The 26,747-nt window shown below is 35.3% G+C and overlaps 1 protein-coding gene across 2 annotated transcripts in view; it reads right to left on the bottom strand.

Moving 5' to 3' along the window:
- CCDC73 (coiled-coil domain containing 73) overlaps positions 1-26,747 on the bottom strand; it is a 157,352-nt gene that overhangs the window by 104,708 nt on the left and 25,897 nt on the right. For both annotated transcript variants that reach the window (XM_007082027.3, XM_042957947.1), the window contains exon 2: positions 20,700-20,852. In XM_007082027.3, coding sequence (XP_007082089.2) covers positions 20,700-20,837 — 138 coding nt within the window. In that variant the 5' untranslated portion in view covers positions 20,838-20,852. The remainder of the gene's footprint in view (positions 1-20,699; positions 20,853-26,747) is intronic.

Below are 26,747 nucleotides of genomic sequence, written 5' to 3' on the forward strand. Positions count from 1 at the left end.
TTATAAAAGAAAAACCAAATAGAAATTTCAGAATTGAAAAATACAAGTGCAATTAAGAACTCAATAAACGGACTTTATCAGTAGATTAAATAAACTGAAGAGATTAGTAAATTGACAGAAGAAAATAACCAGACTGAGGGTACCTGGGTGGCTCAGTCAGTTAAGCGTCCAACTTCAGCTCAGGTCGTGATCTTGCGGTTCATGAGTTTGAGCCCTGCATCAGGCTCTGTGCTGACAGCTCAGAGCCTGGAGCCTGCTTCGGATTCTGTGTGTGTGTGTGTCTCTCTCTCTGCCCCTCCCACGCTCATACTGTGTCTCTCTCAAAAATAAAAACATTTAAAAAAAAAAAAAAAAGACTGCAACATGGACAGAAAAGGAAAAAGAAAAATATAGACAAAACACTCAATAATGACATAGGAGATTTGAACAAGATTGACAAAGTTGCCCAAATTCATATTCATAGAACACTGCATGAAAGAAAAAAAGAGTATGTGTTGTTTTCAAGTTCATTTATGCTGGCATATTTACCAAAATTGATTATATGCTTGGCTAGAAAGCAAAACTCCACAAATATTAAGTGACTGAGATTATATAAAGAACATATTATCTGGTATAACAAAATTATGCTTGAATCAATTGTTTAAAGTTAACAAAAAAGAAAATATTTGTAAAAGAAGTAGTATATTTCTAAATAAATCATGAGTCAAAGAAGAAATTACAATGGAAATAAGAAAATAATTTGAACTGAGTGATAATGAACATAAAATATATAAAAATATGTGGGATTTAACTAAAGCCATATGCCAAGAGAGAAGGTTTTAGCCTTAAGTGCTTTATGTTAAAGAAAAAATGTTTAAATTAACTAAATATCCATCTCCAAAAGTTCAAAACAGAATAGCAAATTAGAGACACCTAATGTCTAGAGACACCAAATTAGAGCCACTAAGCCTGAGTGGCTTAGTAGGTTGAGCGCCCAACTCTTCAGTTCAGGTCGTAATCCCAGGGTCATGGGATCAAGTCCCACATTGGGCTCCATGCTGAATGTGAAGCCTGCTTAAGATTCATTCATTTATTCATTCATTCATTCATTCATTCATTCATTCATTCACTCATTCATTCCCTCTCTCTCCCTTCCACCCCTCTCCCCCACTTGCTCTCGCTCTCTAAAAAAAAAAAGAAAGAAATTAGATAAGGAAAGAGCAAATATTAATAAAAGACAAATATGAATAGAGAAAATCAGCAATGCCAAAATTTAATTCCTTCAAAAGACTAACACAACTGATAAACCCTTAGAAAGACTGACCCCAAATTCCTACTCATTCATAATCTCTGCATGAGTTACTCCTTCCATGACGCTTTTCTCATTACCCACTTAGTAAAGTTAGCTATGTCCTTATCCATACTCTCCATATAGTATATTGTGCACTCCTTGCTTATAAGGTTTTATAATCTCTAAAACCTGGCACAGTAAATTCATAGTAAATGTTAAATGAATGACCAAATACAGTCTTACATGCTTAATATCTCTTTAAAATAAAAAAAGAACCCTTAATTTGTACTACAGTGTTTCTTGACTTTCAGTGTTTCAAAGTCTGAATTTTTTTTACAAAATTTTTATTTTGAAATAATTTTAGATTTACAGAAGACTTAAAAAGAAAGTAGAGTTTATATATACCCTTTACCCTGCTTCCATAACATTAAAATCTTACATAAGTAAAGGTAAGAAAATAACATTGTTACAATACCATTAATTAGACTACAGAGTTTATTCAGATTTCACTAGAGTTTATTCATTTTTCCACCAATTGTTCCAGGACAATATGGGACACTATGTTGCATTTAATCATCATGTCTCCTTAAGCTTTTCTTGTCTATGATAATTTCTCAGTTCCTTTTTTTTTTTTTTTTAAGACTTTGACACTTTGACAAGTATTATTGAGATACCCTGTAGAATGTCCCACACATGGGGTTTGTCTGATATTTTTCTCATTATTAGAATACATTTGGGGGAAGAATAGTATAGAGGTAAAGTTTCCTTCTCATCATATCATGAATATTTGATATTCACACAAATTGTTGACACCACATGAATTATTTCTAAAGACATTAATCACTTAGTTAAGGTGGTATCTGTCACGTTTCTGCACAGTAACTTATTTTCCCTTTGTATCATCTAGTCATTAGGACTTAGTGCAAGCAAAACAGGGAAAATTAAACTACACTTCCTTGAAGGACAATTATCAAACAATTTGTGAACAAGTATAAAACCACCACACTAGGGGTTAGATCAGGAAGATGGTGAGGTTGGAGGATCCTGAGCTCATTTCATCCCAACCCACACAATGATAACAACTACATCTGACCAACTAACTCTGAAAACAACCTGAAGACTGGCAGAAGAGACCTTCCACAGCTAATCACAGAAAGAAGCCACATTAAAAAGTAGAAGAGGTGGAGACACAGATGGGAACAAACCCTCAGCAAGACTAACCACAAATGGAAGGGACACTACAGGCATGGAGAAGCAAGAGGATCAGACCTCATACCAGGCACCCCAAGCACTGGGGACCTGCACTGGGAAGATGAGTCCCCATAACACCTGGCTTTGAAAACAAGGCAGGTGCTTAACTACAGAAGCTTTTAAAATCAGTGGGGCTTAACTCTGGGTACTTTAAAATCAGTAGGCTTACCTCCAAGAAAGCCAGAGGGCAATAGGAAACTGAGTGTCTACCCTTAAAGAGCCAGTGTAATGAATAACTTGCCCAAAACACAGCACAGAAGTAGCATAAAAAGCACATGGCGTATAAGTGAAGAAGATTTATTTACTAATCTCAGGATGTACACTGAGGGACAGAGATCTTCAGGAGCTTCTGCAAGAACAAAAATGCTCATGGGCACTATTTCCCTTTCCCTCCCTCAGTCTAGATAGCCAGTCACTTTTGAAAACCAGCACTATCACTCTCCACCTATCTTGCTAGAATGCCCCCCCCCACTTCCTCTGAGGACTCACCCAATCCAACTCACCCTACTCAAGAGACATCCCTCCAAAGCAGCTCCTGACCTGCCACACCCTGAAAGCAGCCCTGGCAGGGACTTGCACCACTCCAAAGTGACTCCTGCCCTGGAGAGATGGGAAGACAACTACACACACCTTTGTATCTGTAGTTATAGCAGCTAAGCCTTTTAGCTGGCTGTGCAGGGAGAAAGTCCTGCCATTCTGAGTGCCCACAGCTGTGGCAGAGAGACTAATTGCCAACAACTAGCCTGACCGCTGCTCCTGCCACCCCTACAAGCCTGGGACAGCCTCAGACATGTCCCTCAATAGTGTAGGGACCAGGAGCACCTGGCTGGTTCACTCGGTACAGCATCTGACTCTTGATCTCAACGTCTTGAGTTTGAGCTCCACAATGGGAATAGAAATTACTTAAAAAACAAAAAAAAACAAAAAATGAAAAACAGTGCAGGAACCGAACCTACCTAGTGTACTCACAGTGAGCAAAACAGGTCACTACAGCCAACTGGACTAAAGACAAATGCAACTCAGCCACAACAGTAGGGCAAATGTAGCCCACATAGGAAACACCCTAGGAATGACTGTTCTGGTGAACAGTGGGCATTGTGCTAGAGGGTACCACAGGACCTTTTCTACACAAGGCCACTAAATTCAAGACCTGGAGATGTATCTGAACCCCCTAATACACAGAAACAAATACAGAGAGTTAGACAAAATGAGGAAACAGAAGAGTATGTCCCAAATGAAAGAATAGGATAAATGACAGCAAAAGAGCTAAATGAAATTGAGATAAGCAATATCCCTGATAAAGAATTCAAAGTAATGGTCTTAAAGATATTATTAGACTTGAGAAAAGAGTGGATAAACTCACTGAGAACTTTAATAAAGAGAAAATATAAAAAGAATCAGAGAGGAAGAATTCAGTAGCTGAAATAAAAAAAAATACACTACAGGGAATCAACAACCGATCAGAGGATGCAAAATAAAGAATCAGCAATCTGAAGACAAGGTAATAAAAAGCAACCAGGCTGAAGAGCAAAAAGAAAAAATAAAAAAATGAGAATAGATTAAGAGAACTCACAACGTTATCAAGTGTAAGAACATCTGCATTATAGGGATCCCAGAAAGAGAAGAGAGAGAATGAGGAGAAGAAATAATAGCTGAAAACTTTCTGAACTGGGGAAGGAAACAGACATCCACATCCAGGAATTACAGACAGATTCTAACAAGATTAACCCAAAGAGGTCCATACAGAGATATGTTAATAATTAAAATGGCAAAAGATAATGATAAAGAATTTTAAAAGCAGCAAGAGAAAAGAAAATAGATATATAAAAGAGAAACCCCACAAGGCTATCAAATGATTTTTTAGCAGAAACTTAGCAGGCCAGAAGGAATTGGCATGATATATTCAAAATGCTGAAAGGAAAAAACCTCCAAGCAAGATTTCTCTACCCATCAAGATTGTCATTCAGAATAGAAGGAGAAACCAGCCTTCTAAGAAATGTTTAAGAAGTACTTAAGAGTGGGGAAAGAAAGGTCATAGCTTAGAAGAAAATTACAAAAGAAAAAATTTTCAAACATATGATAAGGTAGTAGGATTAATCACATATAAAACTAGTATGAAGGTTAAAACACAAAAGTAGTAAAATCAATTATATCTACAAAAATCAAAGGGATACAAAGGATAAAAAGACGTAAAATATGACATACATAAAATGTGGAGGAAGTAGTAGAATTTAGTACTTTTAGAGTGTGTTCAAACTTAAGTGACCATCAACTTACTGTAAACTGCTATACACATAAGATGTTATATATGAACTTAATGGCAACCACAAGTCAAAAAATCTATAATTATAATAGATACACACACACACACAAAAAGAAAGTAATCCAAGTAAAACACTAAAGAAAGCCATCAAATGACATGGGAAGAGAGCAAGAGAAAAAGAAAGGAACAAAGAACTATAAAAAACAACCAGAAAACAATGACCAAAATAGCAATATATAGACAAGTATCAGTAATTACGTTAAATGTAACTGGACTAAATGACCCAGTCAAAAGATGTAGAGGTGACCGAACAGATTAAAAAACAAGACCCATTTATATGCTGCCTAAAAGAGACTCACTTCAGACCTAAAGATACATACAGACCAACAGTGAAGGGCTGAAAAAGCATAGTACATGCAAATGGAGGGGGAAAAAGGGTCAGTGTAGCAATACCTGTATCAGAAAAAATAAACCTTTTTTTAATGTTTATTTTTGGGACACAGAAAGACAGAGTGGGGGAGGGGCAGACAGCGAAGGAGACACAGAATCTGAAGCAGGCTCCAGGCTCTGAGCTGTCAGCAGAGCCTGATGTGGGACTTGAACCCACAAAGCGTGAGATCATGACCCGGGCCAAAGTCGGATGTTCAACCAACTGAGCCACCCAGGCGCCCCTCAGACAAAATAGACTTTAAAACAAAGACTGTAGCAGGGGAGTCACACATTATGCCACAAGTCTCAATAATTTAAAAAAGACTGAAATCATATCAAGCATCCTTTCCGAGCATAATATTATGAAACTAGAAATCAATTATAAGAAAATATCTGGGGGCACCTGGGTGGCTCAGTCGGTTGAGTGCCTGACTCTTGATTCCTACAACAAAAGAGGCAAGAATATACAATAGAGAAAAGACAGTCTCTCCAGCAAATAGTGCTGGGAAAACTGGACAACTATACACAAAAGAATGAAACTGGACCACTTTCTAACACCATACACAAAAATAAACCCAAAATGGATTGAAGACCTAAATGTGAGATATGAAACCAGAAAACTCTTAGAAGAAAACATAGGCAATAATCTCTTTGATATAAGTCTTAGCAACATCTTTCTAGATATGTCTCCTCAGATAAGGGAAAAAAGCAAACTAAACTATTGAGACTACACTACAATAATACGCTTCTGCATAGTAAAGGAAAATCAACAATATTAAAAGGCAACCTACTGAATGAGAAATGATATCTGCAAATAATATATCTAATAAGTGGTTAATATTCAAAAGATATAAATAATTATATTATGTTGTATAGTGACAGATAGTGGCTACACATGTAGTGAGCAAAGCATAAACTTGTCAAATCACTGTTAGACACCTGAAACTAGTGTAACATTAATTACATATATAATCCATATATTTATAGATTTATTTTAAAAGAATGTATATAACCCAAAGCCAAAAAGAACACAAATAACTCAACTAAAAAATGGGCAGAGGACCTGAATAGTCATTTTTCCAAAGAAGACATGCAAATGATCAACAGATACATGAAAAGCTGCTCAACATCACTAATCATCAGAGAAACACAATCCAAAACCACAATGAGACATCACCCTACACTCGTCAGAATGCCTAGGATCAAAAAGACAAGAAATAACAAGTACTGGTGAGGATGTGGAGAAAAAGGAACCCTTGTGCACTGTTGGTGGGAATGTAAATTGGTGCAGCCACTATGGTAAACAGTATGGAGATTCCTCAAAAAATTAAAAATAGAAATACCATAAGATCTAGTAATTCTATTACTGGGTACTTACCCAAAGGAAAAAAAAAACACTAATTCAAAAAGACAGATGCACCACTATATTTACAATAGCCAAGATATAGAAGCAACCCAAGTGTCCACTAATAGGAAGATAAAGAAGATGTAAAAAAAAAAAAATTAAAAAATAAATAAAGAAAGCAGCAACTTATTACTCAACACATCTCCAGAGGTAAGGGAAACAAAAGCAAAAGTGAACTATTGGGACCTCATCAGAATAAAAAGTTCTGCACAGCGAAGGAAACAATCAGCAAAACTAAAAGGCAACCAAGAGAATGGGAAAAGGTATTTGCAAATGACATGTCAGATAAAGGGTTAGTATCCAAAATCTATAAAGAACTTACCAAACTCAACACCCAAAAAACAAATCATCCAATGAAGAAATGGGCAAAAGACATGAACAGCCACTTCTCCAAAGAAGACATCCAGATGGCCAACCAACACATGAAAAAATGCACAACATCACTCTTCATCAGGGAAACACAAATCAAAACCACAATGAGATACCACCTCACGTGGTCAGAATGGCTAACATTAACAACTCAGGCAACAACAGATGTTGTCCAGTATGCAGAGAAAGAGAAACACTTTTGCACTTTTGCAAACTGGTACAGCCACTCTGGAAAACAGTATGGAGGTTCCTCAAAAAATTAAAAATAGAACTACCTTACAACCCAGCAATTGCACTAGTAGGTATTTATCCAAGGGTACAGGTATGCTGTTTCAAAGGGGCACATGCACCATGTGTTTACAGCAGCACTATCAACAATAGTCAAAGTATGGAAAGAGCCCAAATGTCCATCGATGGATGAACGTATGAATGGATGAATGGATAAAGAAGATGTGGTGTGTGTGTGTGTGTGTGTGTGTGTGTGTGTGTGTGTGTGTGTATAATGGAGTATTACTCGGCAACCAAAAAGAATGAAATCTTGCCATTTGCAACTACGTAGATGGAACTAGAGGGTATTATACTAAGCAAAATTAGTCAGAGAAAGACAGATATCATATGACTTCACTCATATGAGGACTTTAAGACACAAAACAGATGAACATAAGGGAAGGGAAGCAAAAATAATATAAAAACATGGAGGGGGACAAAACATAAGAGACTCTTAAATATGGAGAACAGAGGGTTACTGGAGGGGTTGTGGGAGGGTGGATGGGTTAAATGGGTAAAGGGAATTAAGGAATCTACTCCTGAAATCTTTGTTGCATTATATGCTTAGATGTAAATTTAAAAAATAAATAAATAAAAATGAAAAAATAAAGATTTGATATGAATATACAATAGACTACTACTCAGCCATAAAAAAAAGAATGAGATCATTTGGGACCGCGTGAATGGGTTTGAGGGTATTATGCTAAGTGAAGTAATTCAGATACCAAAAGACAAGTACCATAGAATTTCAGTTATATGTGGAATCTAAAAAACAAAACAAATGAACAAAGAAACAAACAAATAGACTCTTAAATACAGAGAACAAACTGGTGTTTTCCACAGGGGAAATGGGTGGAGGGATAGATGAAATAGATAAAGGGAATTAAGATGTATTAAACTTCCAGGTATAAAATAAGTCATGAAGATGAAAAGTATAGCATGAGGAAGATAGTCAACAATGTTGTAATAACATAGTATGATGACAGATGGGGACAACACTTGATTGTGGTGAGCAATGAGTAACATACAAGACTGTTGAATCAGTATATTGTATACCTGAAACCAATATAACATTGTATGTTAATTATACTTCAATTTAAAAAAAAGTAAAAAAAAAAAAACAGTAGGGACACCTGGGTGGCTCAATTGGTTGAGCGTTCAGCTCAGGTCATGATCTCACAGTTCCTGAGTTCAAGCCCTGCATGGAGAAGGCTGCTGTCAGCACAAAGCCCGCTTTGGATCCTCTGCCCCCCTCTCTCTCTGCCCCTCCTTTTCTCTCTCTCTCTCTCTCTAAAAAATAAATAAAACCTTGGGGAAAAAAAAACAGTTAACTTACCAAATCATTTGGGGAAGATATTGTGTGACTACACAACTATTCTGTTTCACCTATAAGTTTCATCCACTAATTTTAGCCTTCATCAGTGGATCCTGCCTGCAGCAATTATTACTGTAATGTTCTTTTTCTTATTTTTTTATTGTTTACTTACTTTTGTGAGAGAGAGAGAGAGAAAGAGAGGGAGGGGCAGAAAGAGAGGGGGACAGAGGATCCAAAGATGGCTTTGTGCTAACAGCAGTGATCTCCATGTGGGGCTTGAATTCAGGAACTGTGAGCTGAAGTCGGATGCCTAACCGACTAAGCCACCCAGGTGCCGCTATTACTGTAATGTTCTAAGGGCAATTTTCTATCTCTCTCCTTTCTCCTACGTTAATTGTAATCTCCCGTAAAGAAGATTTATTGTCTCCCCCATTTATTTCAATCATTTATTTCTATTCGTAGGAAATAATGGATATTTAGTTTATTCTTTGGGTTATAATCCAATACTATTCTTATTTATTTCATTGCCCAAATTGTTCCAGCTTTGTCCATGGGGAGCTCTTTCAGGCTGGCCTCTGTATCCTTCTGACATGTTATTTCATACTTTGCAGCACTACAAGATGCCCAACCCTAGAATAACCATTTCTCCAAGAAGTCCTGGTTGCTTTTATTAATGATATTTAGAACCAAGATCCGGGCACTATATATAGTTGCTGATACTGAGCTGTCACTATTTTTAGGCCTTTCCAGCAGAATATACTAACCCATGTACATATGTATGTCTATAATTCTGTATGTTTCTATCTGCATATAATGAAATCATAAGTTCATAGTGAGACCTCCAACTCTAATCTAGCACCACAGAGCTCATTCTAGCCTCTCCTCTTGCTTATGTGTAACTTCTTCAACAGAGAAAAACATTCTACCTAGCCCTCATTACAGTTTGCCAATTTGTTCAACCCTAGCATACCTGTAGTTTCAGTCTTACTCCCACAAAAAACAAATTTACCAACTAGAGACAGTGTTTATGTACCTTTTTGGTTTTATCCTTATAGTATCTAGTCAAAATACAGTTTCTCAAAGTTACTTAAGTCAACTTCTTTTCTCACCCATTTCTTTCCCTGAAGTGATGTCATATGTTAGTGAAACAGTTACATATATTTTCACAGTCTGCATTCCATCTTGGAATTCTTCTGAATCCTGACTGAATTTTTGCATACTGTATAGTATTTATGCATACTGTATAGTATCACTGTTTGCGGTGTTAGTTTTACAGGTTTTGACAGATGTGTGGAGTAATGTTTCCACCACCACTTTACCATACAGAATGGTCTATCACTTCTCTTCTCTTATGCATTCCATTTATAGTCAATCCCTATCAACACCCGGTAACCACTGATTTGTTTTCATCCCTATAGTTTTGTCTCTTCCAGAATGTCATATAAATGCACTGGATAATACAACAGCTTCTTGAATCTGGCTTCTTCCACTTAGAAAAAAATCATTTAAAATGTAATTCACTTAAGATTCACACTTTCATTTTGAAGATATTTTGGAAGAATAGAATTCTACATTGTTAGGTATTCTTTTAGCACTTTAAATTCTCATTTGTCTTTTGGGCAGAATGATTTTTATTGAGAAGTCCACTACCAATTGTATTACTGTGCCTTTGAAACTAATGGATATTTTACCACTTTGGGCTGCCTTTAAGATTTTCCATTTGGTTTTTCAGTAGTCCTATGAAACATCTGGGAGTGATTTCCTTTGTATTCATCACACTTGGGTTTTACAGAGTTTTCTAAATCTGCAGGTGGCATTTTACTATTATCTACTATCATCCAGTTCTCTAATCTTCTCTTCTGCTGTGTCTAAGGAGCTGTTAAATCTATGGGGTTCTTAATTTGGAGTATTGTATATTTTACTTACAGAATTTCCATTTGATTATTTTTTTTTAAGATTTCAAGCCTCAGATAAAATTCTCCATCTCTTACCTTTTTTTCTCAATTCTAATTTCTTCAATGTATTAATTATAATATAAATTTCCTTTTCTATTTAAAATGCCCATTTTCTATTTAAATTCTAATATCCAAATCACATATTGTTTTTTATTGTCTGGTTTTTATATTGGTGTTAAAAGATAACATACTATCTCATGGCATGCCAAATACTTTATATAATGATAAAAAATTTTATTTTTTTATTTATTTAAAAAATTTTTAATGTTTTATTTATTCTTGAGAGAGAGAGAGAGAGCATGAGCGAGGGAGGGGCACAGTGAGAGAGGGACACAGAATCCGAAGCAGACTCCAGGCTCTGAGCTGTCAGCACAGAGCCTGACATGGGGCTCGAACTCACAAACTATGAAATCATGACTTGAACCGAAGTCAGACGCTCAACTGACTGAGCTACCCAGGCGCCCTGATAAAAAAAAAAAATTTAATGTTTATTTATTTTTGAGAGAGAGGGAGAGTGTGTGAGTGGAGGAGAAGTAGACAGAGAGGGAGACACAGAACCTGAAGCAGGCTCCAGGCTCTGAGCTATCAGCAGAGAGCCCGACGCGGGATTTGAACTCACATACCATGAGATCATGACCCGAGCTGAAGTTGGGTTAACCAACTGAGCCACCCAGGCACCCCTATGATGTTATATCTTTTACTGTAAAACAGCCTCAAATTACACAATGGGTACAAGAACACTATAAAGAACTTTTACTCTTCTGAAATAACCATAGTTAATGGTTAAATATATATCCTTCCAGAACTGCTTTCTGTGACTATACATTTACTTTTATTTTTAAAAAAACAACTTGCATTTTTCACTTAATGATATACAAGCAGCCCTCAAAATTCCAATACACACAAATTTCAGTTGCCTTATTTGGTCAAACACCATCAGTTCCCCAGCAACATGGTTCAAATTTCAGTTGAACAAGACTGTGAGTAATTGCACAAACTTCACTGCTAACTCTTCAATCCACAAACTGCTTCTAAATAACAGATCATGATCCGTGATCAATCATGTCACTTATCTCACAGTCTGTCAATGACTAGTCATGTGTGTCTGTTAGTCAGTCTATGCCAAGACAGTAAAGCATGTAAGGTGTTTTCCTTTCTTGTCTCCTAGTGATAAATCCACATAACATTTTATAAAAACAGATAATCCAAAAAGGGAATTAGCCAAAAAAATGGAAGTGCAGAAAAAGAAAAAATAACCTTGGAAGTAAAATTCAAATAAAATATAAATGGAGTTACAGAATAGCTACATTGTCAGTCCATCAATGGGATATATTAATAAACTTACAATTATAATATAGTTACATATCTAATAAAGGAATGTGATTCATATTACCCTGTAAGTTTTATTATAATTTGAGCAAAAATATAATATGGTATGTTTTAGATTTTTAAAACATACTGTAAAATTCACACTTAATACTTTCAATAGAAGAGAATACTCTGAAAGAGAAACATGAAGTAGAAGTGGGGAAAATACACATAAGTTAATTCTGACTGCAGTGATAGCTTATATATTAATTATTAACCTTTGGTTATGTAAGACTACTTTGGTTTCATAGAGTTTATTCTTAATACTTTTCATTTGGGTTGTGAATGTTCATTTCTCGCTAATTTTTCAAAATAAAATTAGATTTGTCAACCCAGTAATATTCTCCAAAAAAAGCAGTTTAAAACATTTTTAAAAATTAACATTTTATTTATCTTTTATTTCTCCATGGAAAGGTGAAATTTTATGGTACTATATATGTACCTTTAGAAAATCTCTATGGTCAATTGGCCAGTTTGCAATACTATTTTCGTGCTCCTTTCATTTTGGTAGACACAAAATTCAATACGATCATATACCTCTCTATTTTTACTTTGACTTCAGTCTTATTGAGAAAGACTATCTGATAGATACCTGAGCTGAATTCCATTTTTGTGCTTTTATATTTTACTGAATGATTAGCTGTAATTATTTCATGTGAAAAAATATTCAAATTTAAATGTAGAATATGTGTCAACCGTTTGTGGAATTTTTCTTAAGTTTAAATATGTTCCTCTGGAAAGCTTTTTTTAATAAAATTATTTCATACATCATTGCATATGCATTCAAATATATATATTATACATTCTAAATACTGGAATAAAAATCAGATTGCTATAAGAGGAGGGGGAGGACAAGGAGGAATTGAAGGAGGAGGAGGAGGAGGAGGAGGAGGAGGAGGAAGAGGAGGGGGAGGAGGAGGAAGAGAAGGGGGAGGAGGAGGAGGAGGAGAAGGAGAATAGCTGACCATAATAATGTTAACACTACTGCCATTTGAGAGACCCTAGAAACGAAGCCAGAGGAACAAAGATAGACATATCAACATAAATGAAAATTGGGGCGCCTGGGTGGCGCAGTCGGTTAAGCCTCCGACTTCAGCCAGGTCACGATCTCGCGGTCCGTGAGTTCGAGCCCCGCGTCAGGCTCTGGGCCGATGGCTCGGAGCCTGGAGCCTGTTTCCGATTCTGTGTCTCCCTCTCTCTCTGCCCCTCCCCCGTTCATGCTCTGTCTCTCTCTGTCCCAAAAATAAATAAAAAACGTTGAAAAAAAAAATTAAAAAAAAAAAAAAAAAACATAAATGAAAATTGACTGTGGAAGGGAACTGAGTGTGATAAAAAGGATGAAGATGTCCCAGAATTAGTAATGCCAGCAAAAATAGCACATTGAAGGAGTTCTCAAAGATATGTGACAATGTTATAAATGCAAAAGGTAAAAGATGGGAAGCTGATCCAAACCTGAACAGGAGTATTATAATTTGCAAAGGCAGAGAAATAATGCTAACTCCATATTGTGAGTGACACAGCAATAAGGTAAGCACTGTCCAAGTTATCATGATCAGTTTTTCACAAAGAAATAAAACACTTTAATCCTCAATGTATCTAATGTTTTAAATTATAGTATACTAAATATTTTTTTCATTTTTCTTTATAATAGAAGAGAGTATATAATGTTTCCAAAAATATTTTTAAGTCACAGAACAATCACAAATTTTAATTTTTTTTTAAGAAAAAATTTTTGCTTGCAGAGTCATTTTTATGGTCCTACATACACTACCATGTACCATCTACATCTCCCATGTTAGTGCATATGTACCTCCCTTACTCTTTTTAAGAGCTACATAATATTCTACATATCTGATTCAGTCACTAATTCTGCATATCAAACCCTAAAACCTAGTGATTTAAAATAACAATTTATTGGGGTGCCTGGGTGGCTCAGTTAAGCATCTGACTCTTGGTTCTGGCTCAGGTCATCATCTTGCAGTTTGTGAGTTCAAGCCCTACATCGGGCTCCGTGCTCATGGTACAGAGCCTGCTTGGGATTCTTGCTCCCTCCCTTTCTGCCCCTCCCCTGCTCACTCATTCTCTCTCTCAATCGCAAAATTAATACATCAACTTAAAAAAATTTTTTAAATAACAATTTATTAAGCCTCACAATTCTATACATTGACTGAGCTCAGACAGTTCTTCCGCTTCACGTAATATGGATCAGGTTACTCATGCAGAGGCATTCACCTGGTAGCTTGGCTGGGGCTGCAATGATCATAATGTTGTCCCACTCCAGTGTCTCTCCTCATGTACCTTCCATCATTAAATAATCTGTTCTGAGTTTACGGCATGGCAACTGACTTCCAAAAGGGTATCTTCCAAGAGAACAAGCTCTAATGTACTCATCGAGTCTCTGGTTTGTTTCATGCTTATGAATGTATCGTTTGCCAAAGCAAGTCACATGACCAGGACTAAGATAATATGGGAGTAATCTACTCAAGGGTATGAATACCAAGAAGTATCATTTATTGAAAGTCACTAATGTAATAGTATCACTTATTTACCCTCTGTTACTAGACATTTATACTGTTTATAATTTTTCCCATTAAAACACTATAGGATATTATCATTGTAAAAATCTTTACCCAATTAAGCCCACACAAGATATTATCCTAGATAAAAGTATAAATTCTTCATACTTAACAATCAGGAAATTCTACATTTTAAATTTAGAGAGAAGTTAATTTCTATTTATCATATGTACTAATTCACATCAGTAAAGAAAGGATAGAATAATACTCCTAAAAAATCTTGCCAACACTGGGGATTGTTCATCTTTTTTATGTGTTTTCACGAATTTGCATTTATTTTATTAATAGTAAAGTGAAGCATATTTTTGTATATTTTATGATTATTTATGTTTTCACTTTTTATTTTTCTATTGTGGTATTTTTGATTTGTATGTTTGTAAGTAAGATATTGATCCTTTCTTCAATTTTGCATGATGCTAATATCTTGTCTCAACCACTGGTTTTTAAACTTTGTTTATGGCAGATTTTATCCCATAGAAGCTAATAATTTGTATGTCATCATATCTAGCCATTTTTTCTCTCAGGTAAGCTAATCTCTATTCCTTAGACTACAAAATTTATGTCTTATATTTTCTAGCATATATATACTTTTCTTGGCATTTTACTTTTTCTCCTAAAAGTTATTTTTGCATGTGAAGTATTATGAATTATCCAAATGTCATTTATTGACTGACTATCCTTCTTTTCTCCCACTTGATTTATTCTTTAACTGATTTACTTATTCCTACAACAGCATCACATTTTTAATTATTATAGTAGAGCATGTTTTAAATATCTAATAAAGCAAGTAGCACTTCATTCTTATCTTTTGAAAAGGTTCTTGTCTATACTCATACTTTTTTATTTTTCCAGTTTCATTGAGATATAACTGACATATAATGATGTATCAGCTTAAGGTGTACAAGGCAATGATCTACATACATAATCATACATTTTTCTTATGTATATAACTTTAGAATCATCCTGTCAAATTCTGAAAAACATCCCACTGGGTTTTGATTGACATTCCTTTAAATTTTTAGATGCTATCTTTATCTGTTCAATCTGCTAAAACAAAATACCACAGACTGGGTGCTTATAAAAAACAGAAATTTATTTCTCACAGTACTGGAACCTAGAAGTCTGAGATCCGGGTGCCCACATGATCAGGTTCTGTTTCTGATGAGAGGTGCTCCCCTGTTCATAACCTCACATTGTATAAGGGGCTAGGGAACTCTGTTAGGGCACTAGCCCCATTTATGAAGGCTCTATCCCTCCTGACTTAATCACCTCACAAAGACCCTACTTCCTAATACCCTCATACTGGACATTAGGTTTCAACATTTGAATTTTGGAGGACACAAATATTCAGACCATAGCAGATTCTTTTTTTTTTTTTAATGTTTGTTTATTTTTGAGAGTGGGGGTAGGGGCAGAGAGAGATGGAGACACAGAATCTGAAGCAGGCTCTAGGCTCTGAGCTATCAGCACAGAGCCTGACATAGAGCTCAAGCCCACAAGCCATGAGACCATGACCTAAGCAGACGTCAGACGTTCAACCAACTGAACACCCAGGCTCCCATAGCAGATTCTTTGAAGGAACCACAGAAATGAAAAATATAGTTATTGAAATTTAAAACTCTAAGCAATTAGCTAGCAAGTAAAAACATCTGAAGAGATAATTAGGAAACAACAAAATGAATTACACAGAATGCAATAGAGAGGCAAATAGATAAAAAATATAAAAGAGTTAAGAATCATAAAAGATAAAATGATGTGGTCCAGTATGCTATCTAATGGGAGTTCCAGAAGAAGACAACAGAAGATAGGGGAGAGTCAGTACTCAAAAAGATCATGGGTGAAAATTTTCCTAAGATTCAGGAACCAAAATGAGTCTCACAAAATGTAAATAAATTCTCACCTAGACTCATTAAAACTGGAGCCAAATAAGGGGAAAAGAAGCTCTAATGAGCAAATAGAAAGAAACAGAGAGGCAATTAAATGAACATCAACTTTCTCAACTACGACAAAAGAATTCAATAATCTCTTTAAAATACTGACAGAACATAAATGGCAATCTACAAATCCATGGCAAAATAAAGACATTTGAGGGAGAAAGGAAAGAGAAAAGAAAGCCTTGAGTTTACTATTAACAGACCTGTCAGTATTAAAACTAATTAGAAAAATGTAGATTAGCTGGGCCAGTTTCTGGAATACACAGAAGACAGCATCAACATTTTTACCAGGATAAAGCTTCAGAGACAGCTAAAACCTAAAATTATTCTTTCTTTACAGCTATTTGCAATATCAAACTGAAGATAATTTATGATTGCATATTTTCTCTCTACTATTTGGGATGATACAAACCCTATTTCTATTGATTTGCTGATTATCCTGAAAACTTTAATATGCCTACATAACTAAACAAAGTCTACAGCTGGTCAATGTCTTATTTCCTAAACAATACAAGGACCTAACAATCAATTCCATCCAAGCGCATTAATAATTGTAGTTCAGTATTTTAGTTCTCCCTTTTTTAGCTTTACAAATTAAATACAATTATTACCTTTAGTTGCATATTTTTTGCTTTCTTTTTAAAATGCTAAACAAAAATATTTCTTCAGACTACCATGGGGAAATATTAAAATTTTTCAATAAAGACTGAAGAGAGCAGAGAGGGCATGTGAGGTAATCAACATCCCATAAATAGTTCCCAAATAAGATCTCTTGCTTAGTATGTCATACATGCCTCCCAACATTTTGTACAAAATATTCCCATAGCTTTATTCATAATAGCCAACAACTAGTAACCACCTAAGTAACCATCAACAGATGGACCAACTGTATTACATTTATACAACGGAATAGTATTCTGCTATAAAAAGGAAAATCTACTGATATGTACAACACAAATTCATCTTTAAAATATACTGTGAATAAAAATAAAATAAATAAAATATTATACTGCATAAAATAAGCCTTATACATAAGAACATACATTATAATGATTCCTTTTACATGAATTTCTGGAACAGAGATAAACTAATCCATGGTGGAAAAAACTGGAACAACAGTTGACTCTGAATGGATAAGGATGAGGAATAAGTGACAAAGGACATGAAGCAACTTTCTGGGGGAGTTAGTAATGTTCTATATCTTGACAAAGAATCAGATGACATTTGTTAAAACTCATGAAATGGTGCAGTTAAGCACTATACACTTCATTGCACAGTTGACCTTTGAACATGAAGGTTAGGGGCACCAACCCCCAGCACAGTTGAAAATCTACATATAACTTTCCACTACCCCAAAACGACTACTGATAGTCTACTACTGACCAAAAGCCTTACCAATAACATAAACACTTTATTAACACATATTTTGTTTGTTACATGTATTATATACTGTATTCTTCCAATAGTTAGCTAGAGAAAAAAATGTTAAGAAATTTATAAGACAAATATGTTTACAGCATTGTACTGTATTTATTGAAAAAGAAACTGCATATAAGTGTACTTGTGCAGTTCAAACCCATGTTCAAGGGTCAACTGTATATACACTTTATATTAAAAGAAAAATACATAAATGCTGAACTTCAGTTAATGATATACATACTAAAGTATACTCATTTCAAACTTACATGGAAATGCATCAAAAAAATAAGACCAATGATAGAAGAATATATATGAGACCAAGAGTAGAATCTGGGCAGTGAGTGTATTAGATTCCCATTACTGCTGTAACAAACTACAGCATATTTTTTGGCTTAAAACAGCGCATATTTATTCTATTACAGTTTGGGAAATCAGAAGTCTGATATGTTCTTAACTAAAATCAAGATGTTGTCTGGACTGCAGAGCTTCTGAAGTCTCCACAGAAAAATTCCTTGCCCCTTCCAGCTTCCACCTGCATTCCTTGACTCATGGCTTCCTTCTGCCATCTTCCAAAGCAGCGGCATAACACCTTCAAATCTCTTTCTGACCATGTCCCTACTTCTGTCATCACATTTTTTTCTCTGATATTGATTATCCTGCTTCTTATTCTAAACCTTTGTGAAGACATTGGGTCCACCTGAATAATCTAGCGCAATCCCTCCATCTCAAAATTCATAATTTTATCACATCTGCAAAATCCCTTTTGCCATGTAAGGTCACATATTCAAAGGTTCTCAGGATTAGGATGTGGACATCAGTGGGATACCATTATTCTACCTACCATGGTGGGTATATGGGTGTTTACTATGCAATTCTTTCACCATTTATGTATTTTTGAAATTTTCCTAATAAAATATGAGGGAAAAGTTAAAATCCAGCAATAGGGATAAAGTGTTGCCACCATACTAAATCAACATGTATCTTCTTCCAATAAAAAGGAGGAATTTTTCCCCTTCTTACAAATAAAGTTCTTTCAATAAAGAATGTTATTAAAAGTCGTATTTACTGGGGTGCCTAGGTGGCTCAGTTGGTTGAGCATCAACTTTGGCTCAGGTCATGACCTTAACGGTTCCTGAGTTAGAGCCCCACATCAGGCTCCATGCTGTCATGGTTCCTGAGTTTGAGTCCCGCATCAGGCTCACTGCTATCAGCATGGAGCCTGCTTTGGATCCTCTGTCCCCATCTCTGACCCTCCCCCCCACCCTCTCTCTCAAAAATAAATAAAACATTTTTTTAAAGTAGTATCTAGTTCTGCATTTAGCTATTAAAAACACCATTTCTATTGCTACCCTGAAATTTTCAAAAGATTTTTAAGGGAAGTTTATTTTTTTTTAAATGGAAATAGAAACAGACCAAATATAATGCTTAGAACATAGTAAATCATGAATATGAGGTTTTAAATTGTTACCTAGAGTTGCTTTAACTTAGAAAAGATACCACTTTAAGCTATTTTTACAAAAATCACTTTTTAATGCTTATCCAACACACCCTTTTTAAGCAGGATTTCTTCTTTATTAAATAGGCTTTTGTTATACAGATAATAAATAGCTTTTATATAGGATGATCATGGTAATTAAATTTTCTTAATATAACAAATTTCAATATTTTTAAATCCTAGAACAAAGTTCACATAATAAAAATGTTGTTTCAGATCTTTTCTCACAGCTCATTTCCAAGAAATCACCAAATTCTATTGATTCTCCTTCCTATCTCTCCTCTTCTATCTTCACAGTTATATATAAATCCTAATGACCTCATCCCTAGATTATAATAATTTTATAATTTATTTTCTTCTCTCCAAAATTGTACCAACTCCAATCTATCTTACAGAGAGTTAACAACATATGCTTCAAATTTAGACACAAAGAGTCTCAGAAATGTAATGCTTTTAAGGAGTTTTGAACAATACATATCTGCTGAAACCAAACATCTTTTACAATTTTATGCAGATATGCATGTGTCCCTTGGAAACAGCACTCCTGTACCCTTTGGGTAAATACCTACTAGTGCAATTGCTGGATCCTAGAGTAGTTCTATTTTTAGTTTTTTGAGGAACCTCCATACTGTTCTCCAGAGTGACTTCACAAGTTTCCATTCCCACCAGCAGTGCAAGAGGGTTCCCCTTTCTCCACATCCTTGCCAGCACCTGTTGTTTCTTGTGTTGTTAATTTTAGCCATTCTGGCAGGTGTGCAGCGGTAGCTCATCATGGTTTTGATTTGTATTTCCCTAATGAGGACTAATGTTGAACATCTTTTCATGTGTCTGGTAGACATCTGATGTCTTCTTTGGAAAAGTATTTATTCATGTCTTCTGCCCATTTCTTGACAGGGTTGTTTGTTTTTCAGGTGTTAAGTTTGGTAAGATCTTTATAAATTTTGGATACTAACCCTTTATCAGATATGTCTTTTGCCAATATCTTCATGAGCTGTATTGTGAGATCTTGGGGTGCCTGGGTGGCTCAGTTGGTTAAGGGTCCAACTCTTGATTTTGGCTCAAGTCATGATCTCACAGTTCATTAGTTCGAACCCCACACTGGGCTCTGCACTGCGAGTGCAGAGCCTGCTTGGGATTCTATCTCCCTCCCTCTGTCCCTCCCATGATTGTGCGTGTGCTCACTCTTTCTCTCTCAAAATAAATAAGTAAACTTTAAAAAAAGAACCGTAAGATCATGACCTAAGAAGAAATCAAGAGTCAGATGCTTAACCAACTGAGCCACCCAGGAGCCTCAATCCTACTTCTGAAACCAATAGTGTACTGTATATTAACTAAAATATAAATAATAAAAAAAATTTTAAAGCATTATAAAAATGAGCTTACCCTTCTCATACGTAATTCTTCTAATGCTTCCAGCAAACTTGTTTTGAAATCTAGTAGCTGAATAGAAAACATGGTCTCTGAAGAACTTTGAAGAGCAAAGGTAGAGGATGATGAATCAGTCTTAAAATGATTCTCCATATTAACATTTACTTCCTGTAATATAAAAAGGTTTTAACTGAAAAAAATCATTTATCTAGGTTTTTCAAGTAAAAGTACATTTACCATAAAGATATAACCACCTGTATCCCATAATACTTCAGGTTTAGCACTGAATAACAGTTTTGTCATCAATACTATTCTAATCTTGACACCACTTGTGTTTTGTGATGCATCCATAGTTTCTGTGGCTGAGGCTTTTTGTTACCTTAGTACCTGCACAAACTAAATTTTCTTCCCCTAAACACCACATCTTAAAAGCTGGATTCCTAAATTGCAGGCAAGGTGTGACCCTTCAGTAACTGCTTCATACCAAGGCTGCCAGACCATGTGCTTCCTAACTTTGCCTTGATATATCGCATTTTGTAAGGATGCTATGAATACTAATAGTATTTCAATCTTTAAACCCTACAGAGTTGAAAGAAAAAGAATGAAGTAACTGCCTTTTACTAAAAGCCAAGACTTAAATATCTTTCTCAGTATGAGTCAGGCTACAAGAAACTTCTCTTTTCAACTTTTCATAATAATAAATATCAATTCACAGGTAGTTGGAAAGAAATGTACAGGGTGTCCATACACCACTCAGCCTCTTCCAATGTTAAGATCTTGCATACCAATAGTACACTATAAAAACTGTATATCTGACTTTGGTACAATACACAGAACTTATAAAATTCTTCCACCTATACATTCACTCATTTGTGTGTGGGTGTGTGTATAATTCTGTGCAAGTTTATGTATAGCTTCATGTAGCTACCACTACAATCAAAATATAGTACTGTACCATCAACAGTAGCTCCCTCATGCAGCTTGTTTCCATACCCACTACACTACTCTGTTCTCTATTTCTATAATTGTTTATTTCAACAGCATTATACACAAAATGGAATCCTACATCACGTAACCTATTAAGATTGAATTTTTTTCAGGGGTGCCTCACTGGCTCAGTCAGTAGGGTATGTGACTCGGTCTCAGGGTTGTGAGTTCAAGCCCTACGTTGGGTGTAAAGATTACTTTGAAAAATCAATGAATCAATCAATCTCATCTAATTTAAAAAAAAAGACTAGATTTTGTTCACTCATGATAATTACCTTGAGGTTCATCCAAGCTGTTGTATCAACAGTTCACTCCTTATATTGCTGAGTAATATTCCATAGTATGGACGTACTATGGTTTAACCATGCACTCACTGAAAGACATCTGAGTCATTTTCACTTTGGGCTTTTATGAATAAAGCTACCATGAACATTCATATACAAGTTTCTACATAAGTTTTCATTTCTTAGAGATAAATGTCCAAGAGAACAATTGCTGGGCTGAATGAATACAGTCCACTTTTAGTTGTGAAAGAAACTACCAAACTATTTTCCAGAATGGTAATACCGTTTTACAGTCTCACTGGCAATGTATCAGTGATCCAGCTTCTCCAAATCCCCACCAGTGTTTGGTGTCATCACTATTTTTTTTATCCTAGCCATTCTGATAGGTATTATATTAGTAAGCATTATCTAAAGAAACAGAGCCAGTAGGATGTTTATGTACAGAGAGAGAGAAAAAAAATTCATTTTAAGGAACTGGCTCATGTGAGTGGGAGTCCAGCAAACCTGAAATCCTCTGGGCAGGACAGTAGGCTGAAGACCCAAATAAGAGATGATATTTCAACTTGACCAAAGGCAGTCTCAAAGCAGACTTCCTTTAGGAACATGAGTTTTTCCTCTTAAGAACTTCTACTATTTGGATAGGAACACCCACATTATGGAGGATAATCTGCTTTACTGAAAGTCTACTGATTTAAATGCTGATCTCATCTAAAAATTACCTTCACAACAATGTCTAAACAGGTGTTTGACTAAATACATTTGATCAATATATTTTTTTGTATTTTTTTAAAATTAACTTACCCTAGGGCACCTGGGTGGCTCAGTTGGATAAGTGTCAGACTCTTGATTTCAGCTCAGGTGATGCTCTCATGGTTCATGAGTTCAAGCCTTGTGTCAGGCTCTAAGCTGACAGTGAAAAATCTGCTTGGGATTCTCTCTCTCTCTCTCTCTCTCTCTGTCTGTCTGCCCCTCCCCTACTCTCTCTCTCAAAATAAACATTTAAAAATAATAAAATAAAATAAAATAAAATAAAATAAAATAAAATAAAATAAAATAAAATAAAACTGGCTTACCCTTCATAGCCTAGCCAACTTGACACATAAAATTAACCATCACAGGTGTGCATGCAAGAAACTTTCTAAAAGGGAAATTTCCATTCCTGAAAACGATGGGCTACATTAGTTGGATAAACCCTCCAGCTAAAAACAATTACAATTTTGAATAAAATATTTTTAAACCTTCCTAAAAGTATCAAAGACCTAGCAAAATAGTAAAAAATTATAAATCTAAATTCTAAAAAGACCATGAGCCAAGAACTAAGCTGAACAGAGAAAGCCATGTTCATCCTGTGGGTATCTGCCAAATTGAGTAAAATTAAATAACAACACTGATGACCTCTGGTGTGAGAGACAGGGAGTGCAAACCTAGGGTCTGACAAAGTATGAAGTCTAATAAGAGACCTATTATAGTAAACAGAACTCAGAAGAGTTAAACTCACTTAAGGTTGAAGCAAAAATAACCACCTTCTATAGGATAGCTGCCCAGGTGCCAAGTAGATAAAGCATAAAAGAGAAGAAAGGGAGGCGGAGATATGAAGAAAGTAAAAACTGTCTCATCCCAGAAAGATGCCATTAACTTAATTTCAGATAAGTCTGTTAACAAAGGTGGTTTCATAGGACTGTGAAAGAAACCTCAACTTATGAATAGGATCTCAAATGTTTTCAAACTGGTAGTGCCCATAAGAATCTAGCAGAAGCAAATAAAAATTCTTTCTAGAGAAATGTAACTTTATTGTAGGTACTCAAGAAATCTTTAAAAATTATTTTTCAAGGACAACGAGCAGCACATAAAGATAATCAGGCATAGGACACAACACTGCATTATGAGAACAGGCAGAAAAACATTGATAATAGAAACACACACACACACACATACTGCAGATTTTTCCATTATCACACAAAAGAACTTTAAAACAGCTATGGTTACTATGTTTAAAGAAATAAAGTCAAGGTTGAAACTATTTGCGAAGAAGAGCAGATTTTTAAAATATCCCAGTATAATCTCTAGATAGAAAAAGTATATAATCAACAACTGATAACTCAATATGTTTGGCAAAGACCGTACATAGCTGAAGAGAGATTTAGTGTACTATAAAAAAGATTAAATACAATATCAAGGATGCAGCAAGAAAATATAAAAATGGAAACTACAGAAAAAAAGGTTAAAAAAGAATATAAAGTCAGAGGGTGTAACAGTTCCAGAAAGAAGAAGAGAGAAATAAAGAGACATAAACTATATTCTGAAGAAATAACAGCTGAGAATTTTCCAGAACTAAAGTAAACACCAAGTTTCAGATCAAGAAGCTCAGTGAATCCAAAAATACTTCATTTGATTTAATCCTGACTGAAAAGAAAACAGCATATGGGATGCACTGAGAAACTGAAGAGAAAGGAGTCACCAAATTCTTTGGTTCATGCGAGTCTCCATCCTTTAATACTGTTTTATTCTTTTTTATGCTTGCTTTCTAGTTCACTCCCAATCTTTACAGATCACCCCTAATGCTTTTGATATGCATCCTTAAATCTATAGTTATCCTTTTAACACACATAGTGTTATGTGTGTATTTAATTCACATAAATTCTATTATGCTATACAGGAAAAAAAAAGAATTGTAGTGAATCCAAAATGTATTTTAAAAACCCATATCTACAAGTGACAGAAAAAAATATGAAAAAAAGAAAATATATGAAAAAAATCTTAAAAGATTACAACTAAATCTCAAAGGACTTAAAGCATATAGATATTACCAAAACAAGGAAGCAAAGAAAATATGAGAATGAAAAATTACAGGCCAATATAGTTCACAAAATAAATCCTAATTCTACACAAAATAATAGCATACTGAAAGTGACAACAGATAAAAATAATATATCATAACCATGTTGGGTTTCTCGCAGAAATCTAAAGTGTAACATTAAAAATCAATCATTATAATTCTCTACATTAAGATGGTAAAAGAAAAACAATTACATGATAATAAAGAAAAAGCATGTGAAAATACACAACTGCTCAAAATATTAAAAAAGAAAACTCTCAGGGAGTTCCTGGCTGGCTCAGTCAGTAGAGCACGTGGCTCTTGATTTCAGGGTCATGAGTTCCAGCCCCACACTGGGTGTAGAGACTGCTTAAAGAAATAAACTTAAAAAAATAAAAAGCTCTCAGAAAACATAAGCAAAAGAGAGCTTCCTTAATTTGGTCAGCAGAATCTATAAAAAAATGTTCAGCAACATCATACTTAACAGTGAAAAGTTGAAAGCATTCACCCTGAGATCAGGAATAAGGCAATTTTCAACATTTTATTAAAGGTAACACAATAAGAAAAAGAAATAAAAAGTACATAGACCAAAAAGCAAGAAATAAAACTATAATTAACTAATGAAATAATTGAGAATACAGGATATCTTTTTAAAACTACAGATTAAGGGGTGCCTGGGTGGCTCAGTCAATTAAGCACCCAACTCTGGGTTTCAGCTTGGGTCATGATCTCATAGTTCATGAGTTCGAGCCCCACATTGGACTCTGTGCTGGCAGTGTGGGGTCTGCTTGGGATCCTCAATCTCTCTCTTTCTCTCTCTCTCTCTCCCTCTCCCTCTCTCTCTACCCCTCCCCTGCTCACATCTCTCTCAAAATAAATAAATAAACTTAAAAAATAAATAAAACTACGGATTAAGTATTAGAATTAATAAGAGGATTTAACAAACCAGAAAGAAACAGAAACAATATACAATAAGTCAACTATATTCATATACACTAAGAAAAAAGCTTGGAAATAAAATTTAAAATAACATTTGTGGGGCACCTGGGTGGCTCAGTCAACTGAGCATCTGGCTTTTGATTTCAGCTCAGGTCATGGTCTCATGGTTCATGAGATCGAGCTCCACATCAAGCTGTGTGCTGCCAACACAGAGCCTGCTTGGGATTCTCTCTCTCCCTCTCCCCCTTCCCCTACTCACGCATGTACTTGCTCGCTCTCTTTCTCAAATAAACATTTTTTTTCAAAATCAAATCAATCAATAAAAAACATTTGCAACACTATAGCATTTATAACACTAGAGCAATCAAGACAGTGTGAAGATAATGCAGGAGAAGGAAACAGACCTATGAAATGCAACAGGAACATATATACAGGGGTCTGGGTTCCTGTTGCATTTCACAGGTTGCATTTCAATTACATAATACTGAATGGTGAAAAGCTGAAAGTTTTTCCATTAAGATTAGGAACAAGACAAGGTTGCCAACTCTCACCTTTTATTCAACATAGTATTGGAAGTCCTACCCAGAACAATTAGGCAAGAAAAAGAAATAAAAGGTATCCAGATAGGAAAGGAAGAAGTAAAACTGTCACTATTTGCAGATGACACATATATATAAAACCCTAAAGACACGACCAAAACATCATTAGAACTAATAATTCAGTAAATTTGTAGGATATAAAATCAACGTACAAAAATCCGTTGCATTTCTATATGCTAGAAAGAGAAATTAGGGGGCACCTGGGTGGCTCAGTCAGTTAAGCGTCCGACTTCGACTCAGGTCATGATCTCACAGTTCATGAGTTTGAGCCGGGTGTCAAGCTCTATTCTAACAGCTCAGAGCCTTGAGCCTGTTTCAGATTCTGTGTCTCCCTCTCTCTCTGCCCCTCCCGGCTCACTCTCTCTCTCTCTCTCTCTCTCTCTCTCTCTCAAAAATAAATAAGCAAAAAATAAATAAATAAATAAAAAGAGAGAGAGAG

Source organism: Panthera tigris, chromosome D1, assembly GCF_018350195.1.
Source record: "Panthera tigris isolate Pti1 chromosome D1, P.tigris_Pti1_mat1.1, whole genome shotgun sequence".
In the NCBI taxonomy this organism is placed as follows: domain Eukaryota; kingdom Metazoa; phylum Chordata; class Mammalia; order Carnivora; family Felidae; genus Panthera; species Panthera tigris.